This window comes from Procambarus clarkii, chromosome 8 (genome assembly GCF_040958095.1).
Source record: "Procambarus clarkii isolate CNS0578487 chromosome 8, FALCON_Pclarkii_2.0, whole genome shotgun sequence".
Taxonomy (NCBI): domain Eukaryota; kingdom Metazoa; phylum Arthropoda; class Malacostraca; order Decapoda; family Cambaridae; genus Procambarus; species Procambarus clarkii.
In genome coordinates this window covers 12,354,388-12,369,494 of record NC_091157.1, presented here as the reverse complement: position 1 = coordinate 12,369,494, position 15,107 = coordinate 12,354,388, and the positions used below count along the sequence as shown (strand labels likewise).

Below are 15,107 nucleotides of genomic sequence, written 5' to 3'. Positions count from 1 at the left end.
TTAAGAAATATTTCTTAGAGCATGAGCCTTGAGAATCAAGTAGAGTTCGATCAATACAGATTCGGATGTAGCAAGAGTTTTTTTTTTTTTAAGTTTTTATGAGCGAATAATACTCATCAGGGAGAAAAAAATAGGGATTAATTTTTTCTTTAATAAATGAGACTAGTTTAGTTAGCCATATGGGAATACAAACTGTTACCTGATGCTTAGGTACACATCCGTTTATAAAGCTTAGACGCCACTTTTATGATGGTTGTGTAAAAGTAAGAATCCTGACGAGCAGGTCTGGAGTGACCCGTAGGTGACGTGGCTGTTACAAGAAATCCGTACTGAATCTACGAAATACAAAAATAACCGGTACTTGGCTAGGAATACCGGTTACAATTAGCATAATATAAACATTTTATGTAATACTTTGTGACTGGAAGATGGGGGCTGCTAGATATTGCGAGCAGTAACACTACGGGTTAATACTGTACACACAAACTCAGTAACAACGGTCAAAATAAATAAAAATAAAAAAAACAAGCGTAAAAAATCATTCTTACTCCCAACTCTCCTTAACACTACGACCTACCTAATTCCTTATTTTTTGCAGACATTATAAATAGGATTTTTTTTTAATACAGTTCAACTTGTCCTTTTAAAAACTTGTCTATACAAAACCGCTTCCTAGACTTAGGAAACATATAGCAACCTCCACAAGAGAGGTCCACCTGACTAAACATCGCCTGGTACAAACAGGCTAAGGAGGCAGAAGCCAGAAGACGCCTCTTTGGTAAACAGTCTTCAGAGGTAATGGGGCGGACCTCCAACCTACTAACAGGAACACAGTCTATATTCTGTTGTCGTTCTTAGCCTCTTCTGACCGTGTGAGAGGTATATGTAAATATTATATATATATATATATATATATATATATATATATATATATATATATATATATATATATATATATATATATATATATATATATATATATATATATAATTAAGTATATATAGAGGTAATCGAATCACCATTTCACAGGCGCCTTTGCTGAAAAAATAAATCTTAATGTTACAGGGATTTAGAAAGTTTTTGATCGATGCCAAAAACACGAGTCAGTAGATCTAGGTCCAGGACAGTGATCAACCCCAATGAAAACCAAGAGCGGATAGGAGAAGTCTTTGGCGCTAGGGAGATGCCCGTCATCCTACGACAGGAGGACGGCTTCCCGCGCCCAGAGTGGAAAGGTGTGTCTTTGTGTGAGTCAGGGTCTCCACGCCCCTTGCTTGCCTCCTTCAGACACACTAGGAAGGCCCTTCTGAGGGAGTGCTATGTACAAAATTAAATGCCTGGGGTTCATGAGGTTCTCTCCTATGTGTGTGTGTGCATGTGCCTGAAGAAGGAAGAGTCCGGCAAGACCCTGACTCAAGCAAGCTCGTGACTTGAGAGTGGTGGTTCTTTGGTATCCTAGCTAGAGATCGGTCCGTGCTCCTTAAACACGCACTCAGCTAAACTAGACGTCTCCTGGCGCGGCGATCACAGAGACTTATCAAAGTTCGTCTTCATCTTTCTTCCTTCCTCCTTATGAGCTTCCTTTCCGTCTCTCTCGTTCACACTAAGTCATACTGGACAGTCATTGCACAGGAGGTGTAGTAACGAAGGCCTGCTGTATTACAGATGTCTTGATAAACCGGACATCTGCATGTCAACGGACACTATAGCGAGGTGGAGACACAGCACTACGTGCAGCGGTCCTGTCTTAGGCACGCCGAGGAGCCCAGCGTCGACTGCAGCATGCGTAGCCGAGCTGCAGCATTGTTGTTGCTGCTGTTACTGCTGTTGTTAGTGTTGGCGTTGGTACTGCTGTTGCTGTTACTTCCACCGCCGCTGTTGTTACCACCGTTACCGGAGCCGCTGTAGTTCCCCATGTCTGCGGAGAGACATGAAACAAACGAGATGATTTATTTGTGGTAAGACGGTTAAAACAGGACATGCAAGCGCCTTTAGTATGCCATAACGTGTTGACAGTTAAGAATGATAAAAAAATATGCAGTGAACCTTATGTAAATAAATAATAAGCCATTAAAAAAAATCAAAACAGAAAACGTCAAACTACGAAATAAATGATGAAAATGGCAACCAATTTCTATTCAATAGAAACTCAACAACATAAATAATATAAAGAAATTCACCAAAATGATCAAAATTAGCTATTTTCTGCCCGAGCCATTTATGAAGTCAATCAACCGTAACTGACAATACAGTTTTTTTAGTAAGTTCGTCGAACTGCGTCGAAGACACCTGAATCAGACGGTGACTACAGAGCCCCCACATTACAAAGTGTGGGTGACTACAGAGCCCCACATTACAAAGGTGACCTGTGGGTGACTATAGAGCCCCACATTACAAAGTGTGGGTGACTACAGAGCCCCACATTACAAAGGTGACCTGTGGGTGACTATAGAGCCCCACATTACAAAGTGTGGGTGACTACAGAGCCCCCACATTACAAAGTGTGGGTGACTACAGAGCCCCACATTACAAAGGTGACCTGTGGGTGACTATAGAGCCCCACATTACAAAGTGTGGGTGACTTCAGAGCCCCACATTACAAAGGTGACCTGTGGGTGACCATAGAGCCCCACATTACAAAGGTGACCTGTGGGTAACAATAGAGCCCCAAACTCCCACTGACAAGTGGAGAACCACATCTCTCACAAGGAGTCAAATCTCGTACAGGATTAACGTCTGGAGATACGAAGGCAGAGAGGAAGGCATTTGGCCTAATCACCCCATTTGTGGTTAGTGTCAAATGCTCATTTACGGGATTTCCAAAATGTTACCAATAGAGCTCAACTCTACATTTCAAACCGAGGAATTTTCCAATATGTTAATTATTGTCGTACGCATAATTAAGCGCTAGGCTTCAAAATATTCTTGTTATTAGTAAACCTCAAATGTGATTCGAATGACACACATTACATGGAAATGTATAACAGAGTATATTAATTAAACAAAAATATGAATAGCTTAATTATTAATTAATTAGTTATTAATTAATGTTCGTATTAATATTTGCAATGTTTTAATTAGAATATAAATCGATCAGTCCCATTCACCTGGGTTGTAGGAGACTCGAACCGTGGATCCACACATATGTGTGAGGCCGAAGGTCTATCGACTGGGCTATGAGTAGACTTAATAAGGAAAGTTTACAAAAGCAGCATCCTGCTGCCAAACTGGATTTTTTTTTAACTCGATCAGTCTTCACATACTAATGCAAGTTTGGTATCGGGGCTCTTATTGGCATCGTAAGCTATCTCTGTCGAAGCAGACTTTCTCTCTAAGGCGGCTCTAAGACGCTATACAAACCAAGACAGGACCAGCCAAACACAAGACTCCTCCAGGATATCCGGGGGAGCAATAACGGCAACACAAGGAACCAAAGAATAAGGAACATCAATACTCACAGTTACTTACTAAGGAGCCCTCCGGTGCCGTAGCCGTAAGCTGGGTACGTCGACGAGTACTGGGTGTACGGGGACGTGTATGTGTAGTCTGTCATCGCCCCTATGCTGGCCGTACCTGTTGGCACACGGATATATTCAACATGGGCACACCTTTGAGAAAATGTTGTGTACGTGAGCCCACCTGAAGGAATAAAGGGGTACATGGAACCACATGTAGGGATACATAGAACATGGGGCACACATGTAGGGATACACAACACATGGGGGCACACATTGTTGAACAAACTGAACACACCTGAAGAGACGCGGACACACTATACATAAGCATATAGAGATATACATGTGCATGTAGAGACACGAATTTACTCTGTATTGACCAATTAACTTGCCGGTGTGACACGAGAGATACCTGTGAGGTATACATAAAGTGTCGGGGATGGAGATTGATCGTAACTTGTCAACGGTAAGATTTATGAGTGAGTTTGTGAAGTTTTGTTCTAAGTTGTTGGAACTGAGCACGTTGTTATACAGGAACTGAGAGAAACATCGGATTTGTTGACATATCTATTAAGCGATTATATAATATTGGCCGGGGAAATGTGTTTGACGATGTGTAGGCTGCTCTAGGGAGGACTAGTATATATATATGGATGAGTTTATCAAATTTTAAGTGTCGGGAAGGGCTGGGAACTTTCGGGGAAAAGCTCCAAGCCATTGCGACTATGAGGCACTTGGAAGGGGTCAGAATATGGATTTGGGACGGGAGGGAAGGAATGGTAACCAATCATTTGGACGGTCGGGGATTGAACACCGATCTGCATGAAGCGAGACCGTCGCTCTACCGTCCAGCCCAAGTGGTTGGACACAACTGATTTATGTGAGTAGTAACTGGTTGATGTGATTCGAAGCTGATTCATTGGTGTCAAGGCTGATCTTCGTGAGTAGTAACTAATCCATGTGAGTCATAGCCTATTGATATTAGGCTCTTATATATATATATATATATATATATATATATATATATATATATATATATATATATATATATATATATATATATATATATATATATATATATTATGCTGGGAACAGGAATCCTGACCCCAACATAATATACAAGGATTATTATTTAGAATTATATGAGTCGTAAAACTGATTTATATATGTCACAACTGAATCATGTGAGACAACTGATTTATGCGAGTCGAAAATGTTTCTTGTGAGTAATAATTTATTCATGTGAGTCGTAACTGATTCGTGATAGTCATAACTAATTCGTGTTATTCAGAATTGATTCATGTGAGTCGTAACTGATTCATATGAGTTTTGTACATGGAAAGGGTTCCAGGAGTTAACTCTTCTACTCCCCGAACCAGGCCTGAGGCCAGGCTCGATTTGTAATAACTTGGTCAACAGGCTGTTGCTTGGAGCGGCCCGCAGGCCCCACATATCCATCCACAAGAACCCGGGTGGTCCAGCAATTCTTGCAGAAACTAATCTAATTGCTTCTTGAAAAAGTCCACCTTTGTTCCGGCAATATTTCGCATTCTTGCTGGGAGAATACAGCAGCCGTAGACCTCTGATATTCAGGCAGTACTCTATGATTGTGCCTATGGCACCTCTGCTCATCACTGGTTTTATTCTGCATTTCCTTCCGTATCTTTCACTCGAGTATATTGTTAGTTTACAGTGCAAATCTGGGACCTGGCCTTCCAGTTTCTTCCAAGTATATATTATTTGATACCTCTCTCGTCTCATTTCCAAAGACGATCTTCATGTTAATATATGAAGAACTTTGAGAACTTTGAGACGGTTCCAATAAGTTAGGTGTTTTATCCTGTCTATGCGTATTTCACTCTGTATACAGAAATCTCTCCTGGACTGAAAACGGAAGCTAGTAACCGAGTATTCAAGGTGGGACAGCCCCATTGATTTAAATAGTATCAACATTGCGGTGGGATCCCTGGATTTGATCATAAAATCCATCATATCATTTTCCTGCCTAACGCTATGCTTGTTTGGTTATGTTCATTCGCTATCAGGTACTCAATCAACATAATTCATAGATCTTTTCCATTTTGTTTTCCTTCTATGGGTAGGTCTGATTGTATATTGTACTCTGTATTTCGTTTAAATTAATTTCTACCATACCTAAGTATCTGAAACTTATCACTGTTAAACATAATTTTATTTTCCGTCGCTTAAATAGAACACTTTATTAATATCTGCTTGAAGTTTCTCATTGTCTTCTACAGAAGTAAGTTTCATGCTGATTTTTGTATCATCTGCAAAGGATGACAAGAAACTGTGACTTGTAATTTTGTCTATATTGATATGTAAATGATACAAATCAGTGGTGCTAGGACTTTGTCCTGGAGTACAGAGCTATTCACTGTACTCGGACTTCATTTGATTTGATTTATTGTTACTCTTTGCATTCTGTTAGATAAAAAGTTGATAATCCAACGCCTTATTTTACCCATTATTTCTACTGATCTCATTTCATAGGCTATCACTCAATGGTCGCGCGTATCAAATGCCTTTGCAAAGTCCTCGTATACAACATTTGCATTTTGTTTTTCATCTAATACTTCCGTAATTTTGTCATAGTGGTTGAATAATTACAAAAGACAGGATCTTTCCGCTATAAATCTATGTTGACCTTGGTTGTGAAGTTCACAGATGTTCATAAAACTGGAGATTTGATGCCTAATCACGCTTTTTTTAATGTGTGATGTTAGTACGACTGGTCTATAGTTTTTGGCCACAGCTGTACTACCTCCCTTGTGCAGTGGAGCTATATCTACTGGTTTAAGTGCTTTATTTATCTCACCTGTATCAAAGTTTTTCCTCCATATTACATTGATCACTCGTGCTACTGGTACTTAACATTTCTTTATCATTGCTGAATTCCAGGAGTCAGAACCTGGGGCTGAGTGTATAGGCAAGTTGTCTATTTATCTTTCAAAAGTCTGCTGTGTTCATGTTAATATGTTATATTGTTCGAGGCTTGGATATCGTTCATAAAGAAGCTATTTGAATCTTCCATTTTAATGTTGTTTAGCCTCATACCACCAGTATGAGGCTAAACATAGCCAATTACTGTTCTGTTAGGATTTCATTAATTCCTTTGTCATTCTCTCCGAATAAACTTTCAATTGCATGTATAAGTCCAATACTGTTTATATTTATTTCTCATATGTGAAAACATATATTGGCTTTTTCTTTACATCTTGTATAGCTTTCTGTGTCAATTTCAGACTGGTATGATCGCCTAAGCGTCTGCTCTGTTCCTTGGATCTCCGTGTTGAAATTTATTTGTCTTTGACGTTATAGTCATGTCTGCTTACGCATTTCCGTTATTTTGTTTTCTTCTTTTGTAGTCTGCGTTCTCTCTCTAGAGTGGTCCTCTTCGTGACCCTCTGCAAAGGCACATGTTTTGGCAGTCAATTATTCTATGCCTTACGTAGGAGTGTTTCCCATTGGATGTTTCCAACTTCAGTATTTATTTTTTCCCAGCCAATCATCGTATCGTAGCTGATTTATGAGAGGGGTAACAGATTGATGTGAAACGCAACTTATTCCTGTGAATTATAACTGATTCATGTGAGGTTTAACTGGTTCTTGTGAGCCGTAACTGAGTCATGTGAGTTGTAATTTATTCATATGACTCGTAAATGATTCATGTGAATTATAACTGATTTAAGTTAGTCGTAACTGATTCATGTGATTCATAATTGATTCATGTGAGCCGTAACTGATTTGTGTGAGTTATAACTAATTCAAGTGAGTTGTAACTGGTTTATAAGAGTCATAGCTGATTCATGTGAGTCAAAACTGATTAATGTGAGTCGTAATAGTTTCAAATGTCTTAAAACGAAGTCATGTGACACATAACTGACCCATGTGAGTCACAGTCGAATCATTTGCATCACTCATTGGAGAACGTTTTAGGTTATGAACTGCTTAAGTCAACAAATCACGGTGCATTAGTATGAGCTCATGTAGGCAACTTTATCAACTCATCACTCGGGAAGTGCCGGCTCACACAAACAATGTGGACATTTTTGGAGGAAGGAAAATTGGCAAATATTTCTAGGCAATTCTAAATTAAACACAAGTTTTAAAAATGAGACAAAATAAAATGTAATTACCGTGGTAATGGGAAGTAAGTATAGGCCTACGGAAACAGAAGATGGAGAGGCCCTTGGCTACACTAAGACGAGAGGTGTCTGAAGAAGACTGAACAGTTCACGTCATACTGGTAGAGTGGTCACCAAAGTGGTGGAGGAGTCGCTGGAGAACATTGTGCTACAAAGTGGAGTGCTGGGCCTGTGGTGTGGCGTCGCCATAGTGAACATGCCAGGACACAGTGAGACACGTGGACACATGCAGGAGTGCGTGCGGGTGCAGAAGGGACACTTACCTGAGTAATGGGTGATGGGCGGGAGAGCGGTGTAGGTTGGTTCAGGGGTGGCCGCTACATGGGCGTGCATGGGTACGTGGGCATGCGTTGAGGAGTGCACGTGGGCAGGAGCATGCGCATGAGTGGATACATGGGCGTGGTGAGTGGCAGCGTGGGCGTGTGAGGCGGGCTGTAGGATTGTGAGGGCTGTGGTGCAGGGCGTGTCAGCCTTGAGCGGCGACGAGCAAGGCGCCACCACCAGATTGTCCAGGGGCGCGACACTCTCGCTGCTGCAGTTGGCTGGCGACACTGACGATTGCTCCGGGTAGTGGGTAGCCAGGGAGTTGGTGTAGCCGGCGTTGGAGGTGGGCTGGGGGGTGCTGAGGGGCGTGTAGACGGTCCCTCCTGACGTGCAGACAACAACTGGCCATCACACACACACTCCACAACAGCCGTAATCAACGCACTAGCTACTCTGTCACCACGCTCCTCGTAAACAATAATCTCTCAGAATGGCTCTCGTATGCTAAGCTTCACGAATGTGTTACAATAGTCTACAGGAAGCTTACCATAAATCAACAAGATCATTCTGAGAGCATTCAAGATATTTAGCGAATGAGCTGTCATCTGTTCTGTTAAAGGGACCAAACAAGAACTCTGCCAAAGGGATATAAATAAGTGCTTAGGCAGAGTAAATTGTCAAGCCTGTTCCAACAGAAAGGACGATGATGGTTCTACGGTAAATCTGACTTATCTACAGGATGCACCTTTAACTACAGATGTACATAACAGAGCAAGAGGCGGTCAAGACGTGGCACTCATCACGATGTGCTGTCATGGAGAGATGGCAAGAGTGACAACGGAGCCACAATCGTGGTGCCACTCTGTTGTGTGTCATGAGGCTGTAACCGCCACCTGCTCATGTCATTAGGATATAAAGGTAAAATAATCTATGCACCTGTACTAGGCGGGTTGCATCCTCTCGGTACATTCTACAAGTGCAAAGTGCAAAGTGCAAAATTTGTGCACAGATGCTAATGTGTATTGTGCAAAATGATTTAATGAATGAGGCTACTGAACATATTGAGCTAAACTGAAGCTTAAGTCAAATATAAAACATTTACTCCAAATCAAAACAAAGTATTGTGGTGTTAGTATCTCCATGCTGGGTCATGCTAGCTGCCACACATGCTGCAGTTCCTTTTCTCACTAAACATACTCAAGGACAGATTAATTTCTCATGCAGGACTGGGTGAAGGGGAGAGGCCTATATACCAAGGTTATGACAGATTGCTTGACAATTCAAGCTAGCCTCGCCTGACAGTCACCAGACACCTCTCGTCAAGTGTGAATAAAGTGGTTGAACAAGTGTTTAATCAGGAAACTAATAATGAGTTGTAAACTAATGACATTGTTAGGTGAAATAGTGAATGAGATAAAGCAGAGTGGATTAGGTAAAGGAAGCAGCCATGAGCCTGTAACTCATGATGAGTGCGTGACGCCGTTCATTCATCAGACGGAACGCATGAGTGGCGAAGAGTTCATCTCAGAGTGCAGTTCTGATCTTGACTGACGGAACTGGTACCAGGTGAGGTTATTGACATCGCTATTCTTAAGTGCCTGACGTTTTGTGTGAGAGGAATTACAGTTTGAGTTTAGCGTTATTGTTCACACTGTCTTATTCGTCTGAGGTGGTGCCAGCTGGTACAATAAATCAAAGCGTTCACAGAATCCCGCTTTTCACGGCAGTGAAACTGCGATAAAATTCCGCGGCTGAATACCAGCTCGCGACTGTAAAATCCACCATTGTCTGGAGCATTGTTGGCGGACGTAAGATGAGTTACCCTCCCCAGCCCAGGATATCTTACCCGTGTGGTTCACTAGACCGTAATATATCATTAGGGAATTTGTTGGGTGGAGAAATATGATTCGGTTAAATTTGCGACCACATACTACTACTGGTGACTGGGGAGTGGAATTGCCATTAAAGCTGCCGAGAGGTCAAATAAAAACACAATATAAAAAGGAAAGGTCTTCTCTAAAATGGCTGCCGGCTAACTGACGTCTGAGTCACGGAGAAAAAGAGGAATGACGGAGATGGGAGGAGAGAGAGAGAGAGAGAGAGAGAGAGAGAGAGAGAGAGGGGAAGAGGGAATTATGGAAAATATGAATAGTCTTCCTGCTTCCTGCTATAATCGAATCTGAGTTCGGAGTAGCGGGAGTTTCTCAGGGACATTATTGCTGGTCTGAGACGCGGCAGACACAGCGCCCAGCTGACGATCTGGGTGTGTTGAGTGACAGGCACCCCCCCCCCCCCAGATGGCCTCTCTACCATCCTAATGCCTCTTAATGATTAAATAGGAGTATTGGTAAAGTTTGAGCTCTCTAATGTAAACAAAATATTGTATTTAAGCAAGAAACTGCCACAAGAACTTAAGTCTGCGTCAGATGGAGCGATGAGTCCCTAGCCAACTTGCTGACTTAACAACCTCCAAGACGGACTTGTGGTCGGTGATTCCCAGAGTTTATGGCCAAACTTGGGGGCTGGTTCCCATTCTTAGAGGCAATTCCCGCTGGCACAGTGGCAAGGGCGGACGACTCTAGAAAGATGTGCCGGGTGATGATTTAAGTATGTCACCAAGATTTACTCACGAGATGCGATATTAATTCCTGATGTAAACCCCGTGTCATTTATATATAAATATCTGTCTATGAGCATTAAGAACATAGGTAACGAGTGTGAAACAATTGTCGGAACACGCGAATGGTTGTTCTTGTGGAGGTGGTAACAGAATGGTTGTTCTTGTGGAGGTGGTAACAGAATGGTTGTTCTTGTGGAGGTGGTAACAGAATGGTTGTTCTTGTGGAGGTGGTAACAGAATGGTTGTTCTTGTGGAGGTGGTAACAGAATGGTTGTTCTTGTGGAGGTGGTAACAGAATGGTTGTTCTTGTGGAGGTGGTAACAGAATGGTTGTTTTGTGGTATTATGGCCAATGATTAAACCAAGTTCCCCGGAGGCCGCATTAGCCATGATGGATAAGAAGAGCAGGATTATATCATGAGAACATATCATGTATGCTAAGATTATACCAGGACGCGAGGTACCGCCTGTGGCACGCATGAGAGCCTTACCTTGCTGGTACTGAGAGACGTTGGTATCAAGGACTGAAGGTGCCGCTAGGACTGGCTTCACGTCTTGCATAGTGATGGGTGTGAGAGGCGTGAGTCCACCTGCGCTACCTGTAGGAGGCCAACCAGAAGTGCAGAGAGTTAGAGCTCTGTCTCACTCTCCATTCAGAAGAAGTCTTCTCTTTTGCTTGAGCTTACTTCTTGCCTTGCTCTAAAGAGTTCTATCTAACCAGGACTTTTGGAACTACGGACCATCATACCCATCACCATGAACATAAGACCAGGACCACCAGCTCTTCCGGAGGCCACTTACCAACGGAGGTATGGAGAAGGGCGCCGCCTCGTAGGGACCACTTACCGAGGGAGGTGGCGAGCGGAGGCGAGTACACATGGTTACTATTGGATTGCGTCATTGACATAGTCTCGTAGAGAGCGTCCGTGGAGATGGAAGCGGCTGACACGGACGGGTAACTCGTCGGGTGATCCACAAACGATTGAACACTGCTGACATGAATATTAATCAGTCAATGATTAATTGCATGTATATACACACAAATGTTTGCATTGTATATCCGTTTGGTATTGCATTTAGGTATATTAAATTTTAAAATGCTACTGAGATAAATTCATAAAATATCATGAAAATATTAAATTGTAACAGTGTTGAGGACATTAAGAAGATGTAGAGGAGGGCGTTGCTGGGAGAGGACCCACCTGTAAGGCGACGCCGTTCCTCCAGGAACTCCTCCTCCTAGGTCAGGCAAAAGCGTCTTGGCCGCCTCCTCCGTCTTCAACGTCGACCACTGCTTCGGCCATAACATCTGCACGGGAAATAATAAACAAAAAGGTTATTAAAAAACGTGATTCGCATGAAGCGTAAAAATGAAAACAAACCAAGAAACGACAAATATGTCCGAAATTATCCACGACACCTGGTAAGAGGTCAAGTACACATACCAGTAAAACATTATTCCCTCACGAGTTACCCTGGCACATACTAGCACATTCCAAGAAGGTACTTAAGATCTATTATTCACATCTCAAACACGGCTATCCCCAGATCCTTCAAGAGTAAGAAATGATCATCGATTGAAAAAAATATTGCTGCGAGAGCGCGTTCAAACAATGGCACAGGTCGTTGAAGGAGAGTAGTGGGGGGGGGGGGGGGGGAGACCTTACAGGGTGTCCTTTGATTACGTGCTGGTGAGTGTGTTTACTCTGAGGCCATGTGTCATTCTGGCCCCGAGTGCATACCCCGGCTGACGGTAGTACCACTTGCAACACCCATTCATTTTTTATTGTTTAGGCAACTCAGTGCCTCAATATCCAATTTATATTCATACTAAGTTATTCGTGAGGCTCCTCAGCCGTGACGAGTGACGTGGCTGATCTCTCTCTCTCTCTCTCTCTCTCTCTCTCTCTCTCTCTCTCTCTCTCTCTCTCTCTCTCTCTCTCTCTCTCTCTCTCACCAGATACAAACAAGTGAAATACACTTGAAATTTGACTTAATGTATCTTCTTTTAAAGTCTAAATATAAACCACATCTACTATAAACTTCTTCCGGTTAATTTGCAGTACTAAATCCCGTGCTTCCTATTCAGTCGTTATAATTATACAAAACAGTTTTATCTTGTCGTCCCAGAGTCCTATAAGCCGTGCTGTAACTACATAACGTAACGCTTGGCAACAGAAAACGGGACGACTAGGATAGCTACCAGGCCTGGTAGGGGGCACTAGCGACAATAACGTTTAGAGGTATCGAACCCCCTAAGCAAAGTGAATTGATCGAAGTATCTGGGAGGGCCGTGGACGTGATCGCTGTAGCTGTGAAAGCTTTCGGTGTGGCAAGTCGTTGATTATGATGGAGTGCGTGCATGGTGGGTAGTCTGTGTTTTCCGAGGCCCTCTTTATTACCGCTGGGCGTCGGGGAACTCATTATTTTACATTGATTCCTTCGTGTGAACGACGGAGAGGAATGAAATAGTGAAGGTGGAAATAAGTGGGTGTAGTTTACGGTGCGCTGACAGACTGCGGGATAACAACTCCTACAATACTCTATGTTATTACACAATGGAGGCAATGGCCTCAAAATTGGTACCAGAGTGGCATTTGCGGTCGGGAGAATAAACATGAAATTCGATGAATGAGTTGATATTGAAGGTGTTTCCGTCAATGGAGTTACTTCACCAGCATGAACTTTTGCCATAAAAAACAACGTTTAATTTTATTATTTTAACCAGTGTGTGACATTTGTCAACGCTCGCAACTTCCTATTCAATACAAACTTTGTGCAGAGCCCTGTAATTGACTAGTAAAAACCACATTGAAATATATAGCCTAAACAAGAATTCAATGATAGCACAAAGACTCCAAATCATCATATAAGGAGCGAGCGCAACTGTACTCATCAATTGTGCTTGCGGGGGTTGAGCTCCGGCTGTTTGGTCCCGCCTCACAACTGTCAATGGTTCCTGAGCTTATTGTGTGTGTGTGTGTGTAGAGGAAGGGGAGTTACTAGCGAGTGAGCAACACCCATGACTGTGATGGCGGACAGAGGTGTGGTGAGCCACCAAGCAGACGCCCAGCAGACGCTCTAGTGAGTGACAGTGCTTGGAATGCATGATCTATTTAGTCAAGCAGTTGTCAGCAGGAAATGCTTCAATGAACCTTCGGCTAGTCTGTAAAGGGAGTGTTGGCAGCCGACCATGAGGGAGGAGTGTTGGCAGCCGACCATGAGGGAGGAGTGTTGGCAGCCGACCATGAGGGAGGAGTGTTGGCAGCCGACCATGAGGGAGGAGTGTTGGCAGCCGACCATGAGGGAGGAGTGTTGGCAGCCGACCATGAGGGAGGAGTGTTGGCAGCCGACCATGAGGGAGGAGTGTTGGCAGCCGACCATGAGGGAAAGGTACTGGCACTTGACCATGACATAAGCAGTGACATTAGACCATTCACACAGAGGGAGAGGAAGGTAGAGATAGTGGAACTGAACTACAAAGACGGAGGATACGACTGAGGGAGGGAGAGTGAGATGGAGGGAGGGAAGGAAAGAGTGTGGGAGGGAGAGAGAGAGAGGGAGGGAGAGAGAGAAAGAGAGGGAGGGAGGGAGGGAGAACGGCCGGCTGTGACTGGGCGGGAGTCCTCCACCATCAGCCATAAACCAAAATGTCTGCGCTATAACTCCGAGGGCTACGAGCCCCGCGCAAATAAAAGCCGAAGGAGGACCGCCCGAAGACAAATAAAAGGGACCGTAACTCGCTCATAAATCAGCTGCCTCAACAAATTGAGATTGGCACGCTGCCTCTTGGAATTTCCAAGCAGGTAATAAGGCCTCTGATTGGCTATCACGTGACCGGGAATATGATCCAAGAGGTCTGATTGGCCGTCTTTGACTGGGCTTCATATCAAGAATTGACCAATAGGATTACAAATGACTCCCTCGGCAAGGAGGTTATGAAAGATATAGACGGCTTTGTTTGGGTGATATACAGCGCCAAGGTGTCATAAATCTGTTTTATTGCTCAGTTTTGCTGTAGGACATCTGAGCTTCCACCATTTTCTTCACGACGGCGGAATACGATCTCTTTGTCTTCGACTTTAGAAGAAGCTTGTGGGCCGCGCCCGAGTCCAGGGGTCAGCTTGGGAAACGCGTTTTATGTTTGTCTTAAGAAAACAAATCGCTCCCATTCAAATTCGACAAGTTAAGAGGCCCCCGGGGTATATTTCCTGCATGTGTAATACTGCCAAATACTGCCACTGGGAGACGGATCTCCTGGGCGCGTATTGCTCTCTCAGGAAGACCAGTGTTCCCTTTTTACTATATTATATATATATATATATATATATATATATATATATATATATATATATATATATATATATATATATATATATATATATATATATATATATATATATATATATATTATATATAAGCAACACCACTCTCAGGCTCCGAAGGAGGCTCCGAACACACGAAGCTGTATTCATTTGAGAGCTGACACCAATATTCAACATTCAGGTAAATTCGACTTTGAGTATAAAGTGATTTGATGGCTCACCACTGGCCCAGAGGCAAGATAGCAGGTTCAGTGGATAACTGTTAGCGTTCTCTACGA

General features: G+C 43.0%; 1 protein-coding gene across 1 annotated transcript in view; it reads right to left on the bottom strand.

The window, feature by feature from the left end:
• Nucleotides 1–960: 960 nt before the first annotated feature.
• LOC123759762 (paired box protein Pax-2-A-like) overlaps nt 961–15,107 on the bottom strand; it is a 71,659-nt gene continuing 57,512 nt past the window's right edge. The window contains exons 5-9 of the mRNA XM_069319174.1: nt 11,707–11,813; nt 11,351–11,493; nt 7,885–8,268; nt 3,469–3,573; nt 961–1,918 (exon numbers count right to left, since the gene is read on the bottom strand). Of these exons, the coding sequence (XP_069175275.1) occupies nt 1,728–1,918; nt 3,469–3,573; nt 7,885–8,268; nt 11,351–11,493; nt 11,707–11,813 (930 nt within the window). The 3' untranslated portion in view covers nt 961–1,727. The remainder of the gene's footprint in view (nt 1,919–3,468; nt 3,574–7,884; nt 8,269–11,350; nt 11,494–11,706; nt 11,814–15,107) is intronic.